The following is a 20,053-nucleotide window of genomic DNA, read 5'->3' as shown; positions in this document are numbered from 1 at the left end:
TTTAATTTAGCTCCTCTTTCAGATCCAAATGCAGAAACACTGGGTTTTGTGACGGTTTCTCTAGGGTTTCTAATATCCATTGTGGGGTATTCATGAATCTCTCTGAGAAAGGAAATATGTAAGAAGTCTCTAAAGAAAACAAGAAAGGCAAAAGATGTTTTAAAAACATGCACGAATGCCTACACACATATTCTATGTTGCTTTGAGGCGCTCGCTTCCAGGTCACTGATTCAAAACAGAGCTTTTAGCATTTGTTAATTACGTTAATGCCTCTGTGATTCCTTATGTTAAGATGCCTTCTTGGCTCCAGCTCAATTTCTGCTGTTAGACATCTGTTCACGTTACAAAATCCACAATCCTAGTGAAGTTAGACTGCCAATTTCGGTAGCAGCTTCTGGGTTTAAATTTATCTGATTCTTGTGATTTATCTGATTCTTGGTAAAAGCTCACTTTCTTGAGTTACCTGCTAAGTCACAGACTTACTTATCTATTGATGGCATCCTATAGAATAAAATTCTTTTGGTGCTCACAGTAAGTACTGTAAATATAAAAGCAATCATTTTTTGGCTGGAAAGTTCTTGGGGTGATCATGTTTGCACTGAAAGAAGGGAGTACTGCACATTAATGCCTGCTCACTGCAACTCAGGCCCCTAACTTTCGCTTTCAGCAGAAGAGCATGGGGCAGGAACATGCGGTGCAGCGAGGAGCCTTGGGCAACAGGGCAGCTCAGTCCCACGAAGGAGCCTCCAGAGGTGCGGCTGTGCGCTTGCATGCTCACTGTTCAGAGCTGCTCCTGGCTGCAGGGGGGGGGGGCAGAGCCAGCGGGCCCCTTGGGCACATGGAGGCAAAGCACTTGGAGGGGCCACTTCCTTCTGCATTTGCAAAAACACTCCTATTCCGAAGACACTGGGAGCAACGCACAAAAGAGAAATTGACCACAATACAGCGCATATGCTACTACTCCAAAGAAATCTTACTAAAACAGGCTCCTGCAGTTTAATTGGTGATAACAACAACGCACGCGCGCGCGCGCGCGCAAATATCCCCGAATGCACCATTTGTATGCCGCCCTGCGCGCGCCAAGGCAGTCGGGCGGTTCGCAGCCAGAAGCCGGCGTCGCTGCTGGGCTGGGCTCCGGAGAGCCTTCCCGCCTCCCTCCGCCGGAGACAGAGAGAGACGGGGTGGGGAAGGCGGCTCCGTGGGCGGCCCCTGCCTCCCGTTCCCCGACGGCGGCGGCAGTTCCTGGGCGGCTGCGAGGGGGAATTGGGCGGCTCTCGCTCGGCGTCTCGCTCTCCGCCCGGCGGCCATGCAGCGTCCGGAGGGGAAGCAGCCCTCGGGCGCCTTCGCCGCAGGCGAGCCGTCGGGGCGTCGGGGAGCAGCGGAGCTCGGCGGGAGGAGGCGCCCCTGTCTTTCCGCCGACGGGAGCGTCTCGGCCAGGTGGCCCCCGAGCCGGGCGGTGACGGAGGGTCCTTGCTGCTCTCTCGACGGGGCTCCGGGGGACCTGGCGGAGGAGTTGCGCGAGTTCGACGCCGTGCTGGACGCCTTCTCTCCCGGCGCCCAGGAGCGCCGCTTCCCAGGCGAGGAGCCTCCGGAGCGGCAGAGAAGCGGCGGATGCGGCAGCGACGCCGCGCAGAGGGAGTCCCTGTTCCGCTGCGACGCTCAGGGTGAGTACGGTACATGTTCTGCTGCTGCCAGGAGGGAGTTCTTCCCCTTTATTTCAGCCCCTTGTTCAAGGGACCCTCTGCCGGTCGTGGGCTCAAGGAGTTCTCGGGGATCCTTGGCTCATCTCCTCCTCCTCCCCGTCCTTTTGCTCGACGGCCGGGCACGCGTCTGCCCCAGAGAAAGCGCTTGCTTTTTTGAGCACTTCAGGGGGGAAGCTGAAGTCGACACGTCGCGTGTGCATGAATGATGGGGACTCAATTGCCCAGAGCAGAAATGGCTTTGAGTGTCAGCTGAAGTTCTCAGGTCAAGTCCAGCTCTATGGAGCACACACGGCGGGGCTGCTTCACCTGTCATGGGCATTTGAATGTTAGTGCGCTGAATCTTGCTTGCTTAAAATGTGCAGATAGATGTGCAGTCCTGTGAAATTGGCTGCTGTTCTTCCTGCCTTGACAAATAGGAGATGCCCACTCTGAATGGTCATCTATGTACTTAATTTCGGGCTGGCACTTAGCATTTGAGAACCTCAGGTGTGCTGCACTGTCTGCACCTATTTAAATGCTTGCCATAGAGTTACCTTCCACCACTACCCATCATGAGCTTGTGCCATAAAAGGGACATATGGGGCCGTTTGGGCAACATCTGGCTTTTTTTCTACAGCTTAGTGTCAGTGTTCTTGTGAAAAAGGTGCTGGCTTGACCTTTACCTTTTGCATCTCTCGTCTGATATGATCCCAAGGTTGTTTCTTATTTTTTTAAAAAACAAATTTCACAACAGATGCATTTTCGGACAGTTTGCTCAATGCCGTTCATAGCAGAGCCGGGATTTGACTGCTGCACTCAAGAATTAAAAAAAAACGTTTGCTTTCAGCAATTTGCTCCCCAAAGCCATCTGCTTGTTTACACAAATTGTTCTTCAGAGAGGAATGCTTCTCAAAGGTAGTTTTACCTGTATTGGACACAGAAATCCCCACCCAACAAAAACAAAAGCGCAAATTTGTTTTGTGCCTGTGTTTTACATGCTGACAATATTTATTGCGATATATCTTGTGTCATTAAAACTCTGGTGGTTGGGCGATCTAGTCCTAAGTTCCTAGAATTCACTGGAGTAGACTTGTATAGAAAAGTGCTAAAAAAAATCTCCATGATTGGCCATGGAGGCAGCTAGGGCTGGGCAATATCAACTTTTCAACATTGGAATGTATCACCAGCTAAAGATGATAGTGATCACAGAATCATAGAATTGTAGAGTTGCAAGGAACCCTGAAGATCATCCATTCGGGGATCGAACTGGCAACCTTGGCGCTATCAGCACCATGCTCAAACCAACTGAGATCCATTGTGATGTTGAAAAGGAAGGAGCACCATTTGGCGGTGATGTGAAACCGCCTCGGTTCCCCCCACTGCCAGCATCCGGCTCAGGGAGGAAGGAGGCAGCTGGAGAAGCAAACTAAGGCTCCACAATATACCTCTGGGTGAAGGTGCCATCGTGCTCTAGTCCTCAAACCAGTCCTGGACGATGGGTTGATACATGACCCAGGCCTAAAAGCAGCATCTGCACTGTGTTGCATGTGAGGTGCCTCGCAGTATTGAATTCCTCTTAGCCCAGGCACCCCCAAACTTCGGCCCTCCAGATGTTTTGGACTACAATTCCCATCATCCCTGGCCACTGGTTCTGTTAGCTAGTTGTAGGCCAAAACGTCTGGAGGGCCGCAGTTTGGGGATGCCTGTCTTAGCCCAAAAAGATAAGCAGGGTACTCCCACCCCGTTCTTCAATGGAACAGCAAAACATCTGGAGGGATCTCTAGAGAATGGGGTTGTTGCAGGTGCTTCAAACCACAGCTGTAAGCTTGTTCCATAAGTGCCAATTCCTAGGGTCCCAGGTCCCTTCACACCCACCCCAGTAAAATATTTGAGGGGGCTGGTCGTGTGGTAGCACCAGGTGATTGGCAGATGGGTGACCTTGCCTACCTGTCAAACGGGACTGTGGGGAACTTAATGGTTTGAGGAAACAGCCATCTAGACCACTGGCTAGAAATAGTTCCCCAAATCTGCAGTGTGGCATAAACTGATATTTAGTACACAAAGAATGAGAATTCTAACATTCTGTTTCTTAAAAAACAACAACCACAAAGCAAATGTGCGGCTGCTGTGTAAAGATATTTGGGACCACACAGGCAATATTTGGAAAAAGACTTCTGTTGCCCTGCCAGCCAGCCTTGTCCTTCTCTCACAGCATCCATTCAGACAACTTTTAATACCATCCTTCTTGCTACGATGTCATTTGACCACAATCATATTCCAAAGCAACAATGAAAATCCAAATTGCCCGAAATATTGCCACAATAAAGCATGCAGACTCAAAAGCATATGAAATAGGGACTAAAGCACCATGCCCACTCTGTTGAATGGGTAGAACGAGAGAGAGATCACCAAAGATGGTTGTTGGGTTTTCAGGAAGATGATTTAGCTCTAGGGCAGGGATGGGGAGCTTGTGGTTCTTCAGGTCCAGCCAGGGAACATGGGAATCATAGTCCAGGAACATCTGGAAGGCTACAAGGTCTCCATCATTGTGTATATAAAAAGAACAAGTCAGGGTCTGGGTGTGTTTAAACCCTCATCAAATTGGGAGGAGGCAGACTTCTAGTTACATGGAGATGCCTTGATGTCTTTCTTGGTATTCTTGAATGGCAGTATAAAGAAACGACAATGACCTTTTTGTAAAGAAATCCGAAAGGCGTAGCAGGATTAATAGAGAGGGCCTTTATTCTAGGGAAAATGCACAGATGTCATAACTTGACTGCTTCTCCTCCTTGGCCTTTTATGACACACACACTGCTAAATTTACAGCCGCTCACAGTCCAGTACTGTTCAAACATCAACTCTCCCTCTTTGAATACAAGTTTATTTCCCTTTTTGTCTCTGTAGCGAAATTGTGGTGCCAAATTCATTACCCCGCCGTTTCCTTGGTAACACTTATGTGAAATGCCAGTGTGGGAAGAAGCCAGGCCACAAGCAGACATGCTCTAAAAACACAAATCTCCAGCAACCGCAGTATATAAAAAAGGCCTGCTAGGTGGTATTTTGTCTGTAAACAACTTTTATTGGATGGAACAGCAAGCCACCTTACACATACTCTCTCCTCTGGCTTCCTGCAGATTCATATCGGCTTCTTCTGATCTCTGCTAGCTAGTAGCTTAACCATAAGCCAAGAAAAGCATTCTACCAGCTCTCTTTCTACAGATCCTCTCTTTCTCTTTCTCTGTTTTGGGACTAGGGCAGTAACTATACTGTTGATAACTGGTACTGAGAGTCTTCACAGCTAACCTCCCCACTTTGCCTTTTACCTCCCCACTCTGTGTGTGATAGTGATGGGTTCCAGAGCAGGAGGGTTCTAGGTGTAGGTTCTAGGTGTTAGTGCAGCACCAATGTGAGGACCTCAGCTACCAGCACTGGAGCTCCTATGGCCTTCTGGCCCTTGGGATCAAACAGTGGTCTCTCCTTACACATCAACCTTTATTTATTCAATGTGGCATTTGCAGAAGAGTTGGGCATAATGGCTAGTTATTACAAATGCTCTGTATGGCCATTTCCTTTTGTGACCTTCTTTGGAGCAAAGTATAGAAGATGAGTTCATGTGATTTAAACAGATATGCGAGCTTTTGTTGTTGTTGTTTAGTCGTGTCCGACTCTTCGTGACCCCATGGACCATAGCACGCCAGGCACTCCTGTCTTGCACTGCCTCCCGCAGTTTGGTCAAACTCATGTTCGTAGCTTCGAGAACACTGTCCAACCATCTCGTCCTCTGTCGTCCCCTTCTCCTAGTGCCCTCAATCTTTCCCAACATCAGGGTCTTTTCCAAGGATTCTTCTCTTCTCATGAGGTGGCCAAAGTATTGGAGCCTCAGCTTCACGACCTGTCCTTCCAGTGAGCACTCAGGGCTGATTTCCTTCAGAATGGATAGGTTTGATCTTCTTGCAGTCCATGGGACTCTCAAGAGTCTCCTCCAGCACCATAATTCAAAAGCATAAATTCTTCGGCGATCAGCCTTCTTTATGGTCCAGCTCTCACTTCCATACATCACTGCTGGGAAAACCATAGCTTTAACTATATGGACCTTTGTAGGCAAGGTGATGTCTCTGCTTTTTAAGATTTGTCTAAATCCAATTCTGAACGGACTAAAGACAAAAGGTAAGGCTGTCCCTTGTCAGCACTGTTATTCACCTGGGTTTCGGAACCATTAGCTACAAAAATAATCAGTTAATTTTTACATCAAAACTAATTCCCAAAACTTACTGTATTTATCCACTACTCTGATGCAATAATAGAGTTTTCCATTTGTGGGCAAACAGTATTGTCACTACACAGCTATCATGTAGAAGTTTAATTCTATATGTTCTGTATTGATTGAGATGTGCAATTTCAGGACAATAGTAGGGAATTTAATATTTTAGACATTAATCTTATAATAATTTTCCAGTATTTCTGTCTCATTTCTATTTCAATATATTCTTTTTTTAATACAAAGATGAATAGCTTATTATGAACCAATGTGCTGTGAAACACTGCACAATATTCATCAATAGAAATAATTTAAATTGGCTAAAGCCACGCCAAGCCATTGCTGAGTATCAGTAAAACGTACAGTGGTACCTCGACTTACGAACGACTCGACAACTGAATTTTTCAACTTACGAATGGGGCAAATGGCCGCACGCTTACAAATTTCTCGACATCCGAATGGAAACCGCAGCGGTTTTAGATAGGGATTTTTCGACTTACGAATTTTTAGACGGGGTTGCTTCGACTTACGAATTTTTCCGTTTCCAATGCATTTCTATGGGAAATCGCGTTTCCAATGGCGCTTTTCGACTTACGAATTTTTTGACCTACAAAGATGCCTTCGGAACGGATTAAATTCGTCCGTCAAGGCATCACTGTAGGCACTTTTGGAAATTTAATCTGGCTGCCATCTCCCCGAACCCCAGTTAAAATAATCCCAAGCAACCCTTTGTTGCTAAAAAGCAAATAAGCTTGCTTTCAAGATATATATATATAACGCCCCCCCCCCCAAATCCCACGTTTGGTTGACAGAGAAGAAGTAAAATGTCTGTAGGGGTATTTCATGTCTTGTTCTTTGGTTGTCTGTGCAGTTTTCTTTAAATGCTATGAAACATTAGTAAGACGTTCTTGTGAAATATAAATCGGAGATCTAGGGGTATTTATTAAGTTAAATTCATTCTACATGTTTGTAGTGATTCTTTCTCTGGCTCTCTTCCTGGATTGGAATCAATGTGTATTTGCTTGCATCCGAACAAGCTTACCTCATTGCTGGAAGAATAGCTGGGCAGCAAACCTACAGTAGATAAGCAGTACCTTCAAAAGAAGGAAGTTGTGCATGATTGTGCAGCAAATCGGAACTGGCCATCTCTGTGTGGTTCTCCTGAACCAGGGCGCTTAATGCCTAAGAGCTCCTCCACCTGGAAGCGCCTAGTTTATGCCAGCAAGGCTGGTGGGTGTCTGAATCTCTGTGTGTAATTATACCAAAAGCAGCATGTTCACATTGGAGATGGAAGGAAAAGGTGATGTTCCAGTAACACATCAATGAGCCAGTCATAGAAAGACTTTCTACTCAAGCAGAAAAGTTGATTCCCCTCCCTTCGAACCCCGCCCTCCCGGCTATGGACTTTTGTCGGTGGCCCCTTGCACTTTTCAGGGCACACATGGAATCACCAGGGGTAGTCAACTTTTTTATACCTACCACCCACTAATGCATCTTTCCTTACCGCCCACCAGTGCTCGATGGAAGGAGGATTCAGCTTGTGCCATAGAACCCCCGACCGCCCACCTAGAACCCTGAAACGCCCACTAGTGGGCGGTAGGGAGCAGGTTGACAACCCCTGTTCTACATGGACAGTTATAATTGCAGATGCAAAGAGAGTTTGGGTGGCATCTGCACTTGGCCGGGGGTGGGGAACATCTGGCCAGATTTTGCTTGAACTCCAGCTCAGACAAGCCCCAGCCAGCATGGCTGGTGGTGAGGGTGGAAGTCGGAGCCCAACAACCTCTGGAGGGCCACAGATTTGCCCAGCCCAATAATTACCTATTCATGGCACAGATTTCAGTGGGGCGTTGTCAGAACTGGAGCATAACTTTGTGATGGCATGGGTTTTGTGGTTTGTATCCTCCTGGAGACTTTGATAACGTGCTGGATTGTAAAATGCTCCGAGGATTTAGCTAGTTCTGCTGACTCTTCTGTCTCAGCCTTGGATGACTACCACTTGATTGGATGTTAGACATGATTTATTCTTGGCTCAACAGCAAAGTTTGGTCTCTCCATGCTTTCATGCTGAATTCAGTCAGTGGAACTCCACCAAAGATGCATTGTGCTTTAGTGGCACGAAACTATAGGACTAAGATCATGGCCACTGGTCCCATCACCTCCTGGCAAATAGAAGGGGAAGAAATGGAGGCAGTGAGAGATTTTACTTTCTTGGGTTCCGTGATCACCGCAGATGGTTACAGCAGTCACGAAATTAAAAGACGCCTGCTTCTTGGCAGAAAAGCAATGACAAACCTAGACAGCATCTTAAAAAGCAGAGACATCACATTGCCAACAAAGGTCCGTATAGTTAAAGCTATGGTTTTCCCAGTAGTGATGTATGGAAGTGAGAGCTGGACCATAAAGAAGGCTGATCGCTGAAGAATTGATGCTTTTGAATTATGGTGCTGGAGGAGACTCTTGAGAGTCCCATGGACTGCAAGAAGATCAAACCTATCCATTCTGAAGGAAATCAGCCCTGAGTGCTCACTGGAAGGACAGATCGTGAAGCTGAGGCTCCAAGACTTTGGCCACCTCATGAGAAGAGAAGACTCCCTGGAAAAGACCCTGATGTTGGGAAAGATTGTTGGCACTAGGAGAAGGGGACGACAGAGGACGAGATGGTTGGACAGTGTTCTCGAAGCTACGAACATGAGTTTGACCAAACTGCGGGAGGCAGTGGAAGACAGGAGTGCCTGGCGTGCTCTGGTCCACGGGGTCACGAAGAGTCGGACACGACTAAATGACTAAACAACAACAACAACAGTAGTCTACTGTTGTCTACTACTACTACTACTATAGGACAAAATTCAACTTGACACGGCTTAGAACTGCATCTGTAGACTTCCATCTCTGAGTAATAAAAGGGTAATTCAACCTTGCCCACGTATTGATGATGACAAGGTCTTGGTATTTTGCTGCAACAAATCTGCAAAGCATGCCTCTGGCAAAAGCACTGGTGTCTTCTATTCCAAGTTATTAGACCATTTTAAATGAGTTTTGTTTTTTGTTTTTGTTTTTTTTGCATAGAGAGATGCTAGTTGTGATGCCTACAAAAAAAAAAAACCCAGAGGCGTAGCATGGGGAGTCCCACGTGGCCCCAGGTGCAATTTTTAAAGGGGGTGCAAAGCAGACATCCCCATCCAGATGCTCCTAGCCTGTCCTGACCCAGCACTTCTCTTCTCTGAGTAGCGCTGTGGTCTAAACCACTGAGCCTCTTGGGCTTGCCAACCAGAAGGCCGGTGGTTTGAATCCCCATGATGAGGTGAGCTCCTGTTGCTCTGTCCCAGCTCCTGCCAATCTAGCAGTTCGAAAGCACGCCAGTGCAAGAAGATAAATAGGTACCACTGCAGCAGGAAGGTAAACGGCGTTTCCGTGCGTTCTGGCTTCCGTCACAGCATCCTATTGCGCCAGAAGCGGTTTAGTCATGCTGGCCACATGACCCGGAAAGCTTGTGGACAAACGCCTGTTCCCTCGGCCTGAAAGCGAGATGAGCGCCACACCCCAGAGTCGCCTTTGACTGAACTTAACCATCCAGAGGTCCTTTACCTTTTACCTCTCTCCTGGGCATCGGAGGATTTCTGTTTGAATCCAAGGCTATGGGAGGAACAAGGCTGCTTCGTGGTGCAAAGCCCTCCACTGATGGCTCAGATTGTATATACGTGTAAATAAACCATCTATCACTAAGACTCCACAGTGCCTCATTCTCAAAGGAAATACAATCCCATGGAATCTTGCACTGCTCGGAGGTCGACTGGCGTGCAACAATACGTTTAAGTCAAAAATGCAGGCTGACTTGTTGCTATAACACTAAGGATTAAGGGTTGTCTTCCAGGACACTGGTTTTCCACCCATTATTGAGGCACAGTCTGACCTAAAGTGGGTTTCATCAGCACTGCTATCACTGTATAGATCAGGGGTCCCCAGACTACGGTCCGCGGGCTGATGCAGCCCAATTGGTCTCCCAATCTGGCCCGTGACGACCCCCGCCGCCCGCTCTTACGGTGCGCAGTGCGGCGGTGCAGTTCCAGATCGGGGAAAAGTGCCGAAAATTGTTTGTGCGCATGCGTATGGGCCTCTCCCGACCCAGAAGTGGTCATTTCCGGTGCACTTCCGGGTCGGGGGAGGCCCATACACATGCGCACAAACGATGTTCGGCGATTTTTCCGACCTGGAAGCGCACCACCAAGTGTGTGTGTGCATGCGCACGGGCGCACACTCACCCGCCCTCCGGCCTGCTGCACGCTGGGTAAGTCTGGGGACCCCTGGTATAGATTATATGGTATAAAGTTAAAAATTGGGTCCCACAGTGCATGTCTGGACGAAAGGTGGGTCCCTAGTCAGAAAAAAAACCCAGCTGTTCTAGAATAAATGTGTTGTTTAAAAATAATTGCATGGTGATTTCTTCCCTTTTTGCTCTAAAAGGAAAGTCTTGAGTGTTCTTCCACTGCCCTTTCGACTAGCGTAATAACTAACCGTTGCTTAAGAGGCAGGCAGTCCTGCATGTAAGTAGATCTCTTGAGGTTTCACTGTAGTCTGGAATAGAAATAACCAGAGCTAACCATGAATTATTTTGCCTGCCAAGGTAAGCATCCATCTTTCTGTACTCCAAACCCTTCATTAAGTAAGTTTTGCTTCAGCCAAAGCAGGCTAAATCTGCTTAGGGACTTGAATTCACATTCAAAGAGCTGGGCTTGACGATAATTTCCCTAGAACTTTTTGTAGTGTGATCTACCAAAGTTAGTGCGACTGGCATCTGGAGTCAGATGCGGGTGAAGGACATGGTTGGGACACTTGGTGCCCACATTCTATCTGGGGTGATGCTAAATATTAAACGATACATTCCAGAAATCTAATCCCCTTGCTAGCAATAGCTGCAGCAGATGCATGCATAGCTGCCAAGTCTCCCGTTTTCCCCGGGAAATCCCTTTTTTTCCAGCTGTTCCTAGCTGAAAAAATAGATTTTTTTTGTTTCCCCCCCGGTTTATTCTGGCGCGGCGACCATTTTGGAACTGGGCGGAGCATGCTCAGAAGCGACTTTTGATGCTGCTCTGCCCAGTTCCAAAATGGCTGCAGTGCGACTTCTGGCACGGCGGCCCTTCAATCAAAGCATTGCATAGTGCCAATTCTGCAATAGTTCATACTAATAAGTTAGATGTGTGTTCAGTAGACGCCAGAGATTTCCCTAACGCTCACGACTCTTTGCCCTCTCCCTGGAGCCTCTGGAAATAGCCATGCATAATGATGGAAATGGAAGGGGTTACAGGAGGGAGGGAGAATAGTATATACTGAACCTCTGCAGATGATATGATATGCATGACTCAAATGACGCAGGATACCTTACAAGCATTGTCGGAAAACCTGGTGAATTTGAAAGGGTGGCCTTATAGATGCATCTTAAATAACGTATTTCAGTATACCCCCAATGATTAAAGGCGCCTAAAAGAATGGGTAAATATTCCACAATGTCATAAGGATTTCCAATACCTTGGAGTCTGGATACCCTGAAACTTGAATAAGTTACATGCTTTAAATTGTTCTTTTAGTGATTTTTTTTTTAAAAAGGGCATGAGTAGATGGAATAAATTACAATTAGCAGCTTTAGGAAGAGTTGTGGCGGCACATATTATGATACTTCAGAACTTATTCTTTTTTATTTCACGTTCTCCCCACCCCTCTCCAAACAGGTAGTTTGAAACAATGGCCCAAAATTATACCTGTTTTTGCATTTCAGAAAAAGTAACCCGAATTGGCCAGCGGAAAATCGGAAAGGAGACTTTGTAATTGTATTATGATGCTTTTCAGCTGAGGCAACTCAGTTTTATTCAGAAAAAAAGATTGATAAAAATGGATTATGTAATGGAGCATAAGATAGTACTACACGTGGATTTAGAGGTGTAACCATTTTGTAAATTGTCATCTACAGCAATACAAAAAATCCATATATATTAAAAGATCAGGACATAGAGGGGGGAATGGAGGGTCATTTCTCCCCAATGTGCTTCTTACTGTTTCCACTGGAATGTCATCCTCAGGTTGTAGATTTATCTCGACAGAAAACAATAGAATCATAGAATCGTAGAGTTGGAAGAGACCACAAGGGCCATCCAGTCCAACCCCCTGCCGAGCAGGAAACACCATCAAAGCATTCTTGACATATGGCTGTCAAGCCTCTGCTTAAAAACCTTCAAAGAAGGAGACTCCACCACACTCCTTGGCAGCAAATTCCACTGTCGAACAGCTCTTACTGTCAGGAAGTTCTTCCTAATGTTTAGGTGGAATCTTCTTTCTTGTAGTTTGAATCCATTGCTCCGTGTCCGCTTCTCTGCAGCAGCAGAAAACAACCTTTCACCCTCCTCTATATGGCATCGTTTTATATATTTGAACATGGCTATCATATCACCCCTTAACCTTCTCTTCTCCAGGCTAAACATACCCAGCTCCCTAAGCCGTTCCTCATAAGGCATTGTTTCCAGGCCTTTGACCATTTTGGTTGCCCTCTTCTGGACATGTTCCAGCTTGTCAGTATCCTTCTTGAACTGTGGTGCCCAGAACTGGACACAGTACTCCAGGTGAGGTCTGACCAGAGCGGAATACAGTGGTACTATTACTTCCCTTGATCTAGATGCTATACTCCTATTGATGCAGCCCAGAATTGCATTGGCTTTTTTAGCTGCTGCATCACACTGCTGACTCATGTCAAGTTTGTGGTCTACCAAGACTCCTAGATCCTTTTCACATGTACTGCTCTCAAGCCAGGTGTCTCCCATCCTGTATTTGTGCCTTTCATTTTTTTTTTGCCCAATATCATTTTGTATTGGGAAAAAGAAAATTATGTTCAGCAGCCTCACATTTCTTCTCAGTTATCCCTACTTTATATGCAGACAGAAGCTGTGAAAGCAACTGTAATGGGGAATTAGAGCTGCTTGTCATCAACATACAGTATTGATTTCTGCAGATTGGATAGTTTAAAAATGCTTAAAGTTGCCTCTCCAAAGCAGATTGCGCTGTTTAGAGTTGTGGGGTATCCTTCAGGTTCTGCTGAAGTTGGATTGTTTTTGTTTTTTTATTAAAAGGAAAAGGCTACCCTGAGGAGCAGACTTCCAGGTTTCAGGATAGCCCATCTTGCCACCTTTTCCAAATGTTGCCTGCCTGCCTTCCTGTGTGTGTTTCTTTTTTAAAATACCAAGTTTTATCTTTCATTCTCTACTAGCTTTTGTAGTCCAGCGCACATATAGCCATAAGAGCAAGAAACTTTTTTTAAAAAAATATCTTTATTTTCACCTGATATTTTCACCTAATAAATAGCATGGTTTCAGGAGTGTTGCTATTATAGGAGTTCAGAATGTGGAAGGGGGGATTAAAAACAACACAGAGTTGGTTAAACGTTTGCCAGTTATATGAACCTTTTGTTTTCTCTGCCGTGCCATCGGACAACAAAGATCTTGCTCCCTATCGAATGGCATGGAGGCAGAAGTTTGTTTTCAGCACATCCAAGCTACATCAGATCTAATCATGGCTCCTCCTCATCCTGGAGAGTAGTGACTAATGGGGTGCCACAGGGTTCTGTCTTGGGCCCAGTCTTATTCAACATCTTTATCAATGACTTGGATGATGGACTTGAGGGCATCTGATCAAGTTTGCAGATGACACCAAATTGGGAGGGGTGGCTAATACCCGAGAGGACAGGATCACACTTCAGAATGACCTTAACAGATTAGACAACTGGGCCAAAGCAAACAAGATGAATTTTAACAAGGAGAAATGTAAAGTACTACACTTGGGCAAAAGAAATGAAAGGCACAAATACAGGATGGGAGACACCTGGCTTGAGAGCAGTACATGTGAAAAGGATCTAGGACTCTTTGTAGACCACAAACTTGACATGAGTCAACAGTGTGATGCAGCAGCTTAAAAAGCCAATGCAATTCTGGGCTGCATCAATAGGAGTATAGCATCTAGATCAAGGGAAGTAATAGTACCACTGTATTCTGCTCTGGTCAGACCTCACCTGGAGTACTGTGTCCAGTTCTGGGCACCACAGTTCAAGAAGGATACTGACAAGCTGGAACGTGTCCAGAAGAGGGCAACCAAAATGGTCAAAGGCCTGGAAACGATGCCTTATGAGGAACGGCTTAGGGAGCTGGGTATGTTTAGCCTGGAGAAGAGAAGATTAAGGGGAGATATGATAGCCATGTTCAAATATATAAAAGGATGTCACATAGAGGAGGGAGAAAGATGGTTTTCTGCTGCTCCAGAGAAGCGGACACGGAGCAATGGATTCAAACTACAAGAAAGAAGATTCCACCTAAACATTAGGAAGAACTTCCTGACAGTAAGAACTGTTCAACAGTGGAATTTGCTGCCAAGGAGTGTGGTGGAGTCTCCTTCTTTGGAGGTCTTTAAGCAGAGGCTTGACAGGCATATGTCAAGAATGCTTTGATGGTGTTTCCTGCTTGGCTGGGGGTTGGACTGGATGGCCCTTGTGGTCTCTTCCAACTCTATGATTCTAATTAGCCGGGGCAGCGCATGCTTTCATGTGTCTGGCTGAAAGCACACAAATTCACAGAGTTTGCTATTTTAATAGACACTCTGATGGAGGGGAGCTTTTCAGCCCCTTAAAATCCTCAGCTTGTTTCTAGACCTGTATTTCTGTGGGCATGGAGCCCATAATAGCCATTTACATAGGGGTTTGGAGAGGTTTGGGGGAAGGTCTCAGCCTAGTTAGTGAACAGGGGCTTTGTGCCAACCTCACCGAACTCCATGAAGGACGAACAGAAGTGTAAATAAACACACATACTGTAGCTAGTTGTGTTGGGTTCAGTGGGAAGCCTGCTGCATGCAAGAGCACATTAAATATTTTCACCCACTTGCCCACCTGGCCTATTTCATTCCCTTAGAAGAAGCAAGCAAGCCGACAGCAGAAGAAACCTTTTATGAGCTGCTGCACATGAACCACAGCCAAAGAGGCAGAGAGCAGCTGGGAGAGACAGAAGGAGCATTAAGACTGAAGCACAAAAGTCAACCAGCATTAAATCTTGAGAACGCCTTCGAAGCCATGCTGCCATTGTCAGCTGCTGCCACTGTCCTGAAATGTCTTGTTATTTACCGTGGTCGTTTCCATCCTTGCAGTTAGTTCTGGCATCCAGATCAGCCAATGGAACAATCCCCATGCTCATTTTGGTTTTTTTCAAGCATTCCAAATAGCTGCTCAGGTAGAAATCCATCTAGCTGCAGATCAGAATCTCTCTGGGTGTGACATCGTGGGTGTGTAGAGGGAAGTTTACCATCTCACAATAAGTGCATTGGCTTCTCACCGCTTGAGAATTCAAACATTGTTCCTCCAGGTAATAAAAAAAATTCCTTCAGTAGCACCTTAAAGACCAACTAAGTTTTTATTTTGGTATGAGCTTTCGTGTGCATGCACACTTCTTCAGATACACTTGAAACAGAAGAGTCAGACCCTTATGTATTTACAGAGGGGGTGGGTTGGGAATGGGTGATGTGCTGATGGAGTGGTAAACCTGTAGATGGCTGTTAACGACTGCTGATGACTGCAATTGGTCCTGCGGGGGGAAAACAAGGGCTGAGGCGCTAAAGAAAGCTTGATCATGCATAATGAGATAAGAATCCAATGTCCAGGTAATGTCATTGTTGCATTGCATAGAATCATAGATCTGCAAGGGACCTCCCCCCCCCAAAGGCCCACCTGTCCAAGGCTCTGCAATGCAAGAACCACAGCTAAATAATCCCCGGCAGATGGACTCTTAACTTCTGTTCAAAAACCTCCAGTGAAGAAGATTCCACAACCTTCCAGCTGGCTCTCGGGTGACAGTTGCTGTCGGATGAGAAAGGAGAGGAGGATGTGGGGGGCAGCCTGAGAGGGTGGGGGGGGGGCTTCCTTTGCCCCTTTGCCTTTAGAGGCAGGCCTGCTGGCTCACTCTCCTGCCCCATCCACAGAGCAGCGATATTGCCTAGCAAGCTGGGAGGGGAGGCTGGACAGCTGGAGGAGCAATGAGAACCAGAGGAGTTGACCTCCCACCTTGTCACCAATAACTTGTCACTGCTTCTGCCATGGGCGACAGACCCACACCTTCAAACGCACCCGTCTCATAGGGAGTTTTGCGAGTGAACCCGCCATTTCACCTTTAAAAGCGGGAGGGAGGGATATACCCATTATTAAGACATCTTTGTGACTTTTATCCGGTCTTGGAACCCTGATGCCGTTCTTGACATCTATAGCTGCGCTTCAGACTGTCTGTCTCTGACTTGGTTCGTTGCAGGCTGTGAATAAAGCTCCCATTTCTTTTCTTTTTTACACCTAAGAACCTCTGTTGAAGATTTGGGACAGGAGCCAGGATAAGTACACAGAGAGTTTAACTGTGAAAGCTCCGTACCAGTGGACCTTTCAGGAATTTGTTGCTTCTTTTTTTCTCATTTATTTGGGGTGGCGGTGAAGGGATTTTAATCAGCTCCCATTGATTCAATGAGAGGTAATCAAATTTTGCAGCACTAGCAGAATGGCATGGGTATAGTCATTCTCTCTCTCTCTCTCTCTCTCTCTCTCTCTCTCTCTCTCTCTCTCTCTCTCTCTCTCTCTCTCTCTCTCTCTCCCTCTCTCTCTCTCTCTCTCTCCCTCTCTCTTTGCTGCGTTTCTGCTTCTAAATGCATGATACTTTTTTGTTGCAGGTGCAGATTCACCGTACAGAAATAGTTTCGGTTTCAGTGACGGAAAGCTGAATTCCCCAGCACTTTCTCCTCCAGCTGTGTCTACTCCAACAATAGCTTCTCGCAAAGGTAATACAATTCTGAATAGCACAGGTGTGTTTATAAGCATACGTTTATGCCGAGCATCCATGTATCTTATTCTGTGTTGTAGAGATAATTCACCCTCGCCCCCAAACCCCTGGATTGACTTGATTAAGGTCCCACTGTGAGGAGGAAGAAAAGACCACCATGAGCTCAGAGACCGGACATCAGAGTGTGCTGGCTAGAGGGGGATTTCTCCTTAGGAACTCTTTGGCCTCTAAGCTCCCCTATGTGGCTCCGGGCCCTTTTTCCCATGGGGTGGTGGCCCTTGGTTGCCTGCTCTTGCCCCACAGTTTTTGCCTGTGCTTCTGGATCGCATTATGGACCTAATTTCTGCTAGTGCTCAGTTTGTTTCCATGCCAAGGCAGAACTTTAGGATCTATAAAGTACAGTAATGGGAAATAAAGCTGTTTCTCAGGAGCGCAGGTGTATATTCCTTGCCTCTAAGGAACTCTAAAGAGTCTCATTGCAGCCGAGTTTCGGAAGAAGGGCTTCTGGATCAGAGAGAGCCATTTTCCTATTATGCAAGAGCCAGAGATCTTTTTGCAGAAATTGGGAGAAATTTGATTCAGTTAACACTTAAAGGTGGTCCTAACATGATTTGCACTTTGCAAAACAGTACGAGAACTGAAGCGCAGGCATCCTTTGAAATTGGTGTCTCTCTGAATTCCCAGTGCTGTTCTCTAGCAAAGTATTGTGCACAAAGGTGCATTCACTGCAGTAAAGTGTGCATAGAAATGCATATATAGCGTTTGTGAAAACAACGTAATACCGCATACAGACTTGTGCACATTAGGACAAATTAGTGGGTGGGATGTTTTAATGTTATATTATTTTCTGGGTTTTAATGAATGGATGGATGTACCGTAGTTGTTACTTTGGGTTGCCTGTGAATAATTTCTCAAGTGGCATTAGAACTCTGGAAAACTCATGAATTTGTGTCTTTAAATGTTCATTTTTATTTATTTAGACATGCACCATAAAGCACCATATCAATCTTGTGCTTGTTTTTCCAGGAAAGCTTGGAGACACAAAAGAATTAGAAGATTTTATCGCCGATCTTGATAGGACCTTGGCAAGTAAGTCAGGCTAATGGGCAACCAGGCCCAAATTCATTTATTGCAGATGGCTGGGGAAGGATGACTGCAGCCTCACCACTCAGATCCTGGGCATGAATACCGGGGGGAAACCGGAACCTACTTTAGACAGCTAAAGCAAACCACAAAATGGCATTTGTCTGCCAAGGAAGAAGGGGCAAGCGAAGATCTACATCGGAAGCAAGGGGGTAATCCAACCAACCTTACTCAACAATGGAAGTGGGAATCGGAGGTCGTTGCAGGGGGAAAGGGGCCTGCTCTGAATCACTCCAGGTGTGTGCAGAGCCCAGGAGACCCCAGAAGGCAGCCATTGCCATTTCCTTCCTAGGCATGGGAGGAGACCCCCCAGTACCTGCTGTTCATTGAGAGGTCACTATAGAGGTGGCCTTCGGGGGGGGGTGGGCTGAGCAGGAGGCAGGTCTGACCCCCCCCAAAAGTGGCACCACAGGCATTGATGCCACCATGGCAGCAGCGAGCAATGCAGTCCCGCCGGATCTGCTCCTGTGGATTCTGCCACCTGAGGCCAATAGCCTCACCTGGTCTCATGGGTGGGCCGACCCTCGCCTACTTGTCCCCATTGCACCCTCAGTTTGGCCATAAGGGCTGGAGCGATTACTCCTTGTGAACCTTTACAGCAGCTGTGTGTGATCTTAGCGAGGTTATCTTGCTGTTGTAGAGGTTTAAGGAAACTGACCCCAAAAATACATTGGAGTCCATGACAGCAGGCCATTTTAACACCTGCCCTGCCTTATGTTCTTATAGGTATGTGAAACAGCTGTTTTTGCATGAAACTGGCCTAGCAAAGGATGAGGTTGAGTCTGGGCTGATCCTGTTCCATACGATGGAGACGGAGACCCTCATCTCAGAAGCGTGCAACCTGCCATCTGCTCTTCCACTTTTAACCGTGACGACTCTTGTAACTTTCTCTTCAAATAACAAGTTTTCTGAAGCCGTACTTTTTCATAAGATATAGCTTAACATTAATTTAAAAGTGCTCACGAAAAGATTTGTAATTTTATATAGCTAATGTAAATGCTTTGTTTTTTGTTAAATATATTTTTGTATGCAAATAAAATATGGACTGGATTTTTTGTTTTTTGTTGTGAAAAAGGGGGCTGTCCACTATTTGACACTTTCATCCCATTCTTCGAGAAGCTTGCAGCAGTTCACTTGGGGAGCCACCATCCTTGTGACACAGGTCAGTGTGGTTCTAGTTCACCCATTGGCCATTGGCTTGCAAGGATTCCATCTTGCATTAGATAGCACACTGGCTGGCTGGCTGGCACTATTCTGCCTCTCTTTCTCAGTGCCCATTTACAGTGACGAGAGGCGCACTCATCTGATATGACAGATACGGATGGGAGCGACAGAGCTGTAGCAACTGAGCTTCTATTGAGCGTCAAAACAATGGGAACACTCGTCTGGCGTACGTACGGTAGTCTGTGAAGCCAGATCTCTTGCATTCGGTCTGGTTTCATAAGGAATACCGCCCCCCCTCCCGGCATGTTTCCTGACCCCATTTTAATTAATGTGGACATTCATTTCAGTAAAAGCAACATTGTGTGTTGCGCAGCCTTTCAGTATTTAGTTAGAAGAAGAAGAAGAGGAGTTTGGATTTGATATCCCGCTTTATCACTACCCGAATGAGTCTCAAAGCGGCTAGCATTCTCCTTTCCCTTCCTCCCCCACAACAAACACTCTGTGAGGTGAGTGAGGCTGAGAGACTTCAGAGAAGTGTGACTAGCCCAAGGTCACCCAGCAGCTGCATGTGGAGGAGCGGAGACGCGAACCCGGTTCCCCAGATTACGAGTCTACCGCTCTTAACCACTACACCACACTGGCTCTCTTGTGATGAACTTTGAGGGGACGAATGTTGAGCCTAACCATATTCCTGATGTATTTGTTTTTGTTGGGAAGAGGGAAATTCAGTCGTCCTGTTCTGAAGTAGGGTTGTACCACAGGGCTATTTTGAATGTCAAGATTATTTGAGGGTTGCATTGTATGATACTCTCCTCCTGGGTTTGTACTGTTCTAAAAGCCACCTTTAAATAAATCACTCGGACAGCAGTAAAGGTTAGTTGACTTTCCCCCCCCAAAACCTTTTATCAAATCTTGCAGCTGCTTTCCCCGAACTAAATCCCTTCCTTCTCCAAGTGCAAATTTCTTTA

At 46.3% G+C, this 20,053-nt stretch overlaps 1 protein-coding gene across 2 annotated transcripts; it reads left to right on the top strand.

Annotated features, from left to right (window-relative positions):
* Positions 1-711: 711 nt before the first annotated feature.
* On the top strand, positions 712-18,971 carry RGCC (regulator of cell cycle). 2 transcript variants are annotated; one of them, XM_035103547.3, is made up of 4 exons: positions 712-1,664; positions 16,669-16,776; positions 17,805-17,867; positions 18,648-18,971. In XM_035103547.3, exons 1-4 carry the CDS (start codon positions 1,307-1,309, stop codon positions 18,653-18,655), a joined length of 537 nt encoding a protein of 178 aa, XP_034959438.3. In that variant the 5' UTR covers positions 712-1,306; the 3' UTR covers positions 18,656-18,971. The 2 variants fall into 2 exon arrangements, 1 of the variants encoding a protein (XP_034959438.3); XR_015951614.1 differs by having other exon boundaries at positions 1,078-1,664; positions 17,805-18,158.
* Positions 18,972-20,053: the final 1,082 nt, after the last annotated feature.

Source organism: Zootoca vivipara, chromosome 8, assembly GCF_965207765.1.
Source record: "Zootoca vivipara chromosome 8, rZooViv2.hap1.1, whole genome shotgun sequence".
NCBI lineage: Eukaryota > Metazoa > Chordata > Lepidosauria > Squamata > Lacertidae > Zootoca > Zootoca vivipara.
This window is presented reverse-complemented; position numbering and strand designations above follow the sequence as displayed.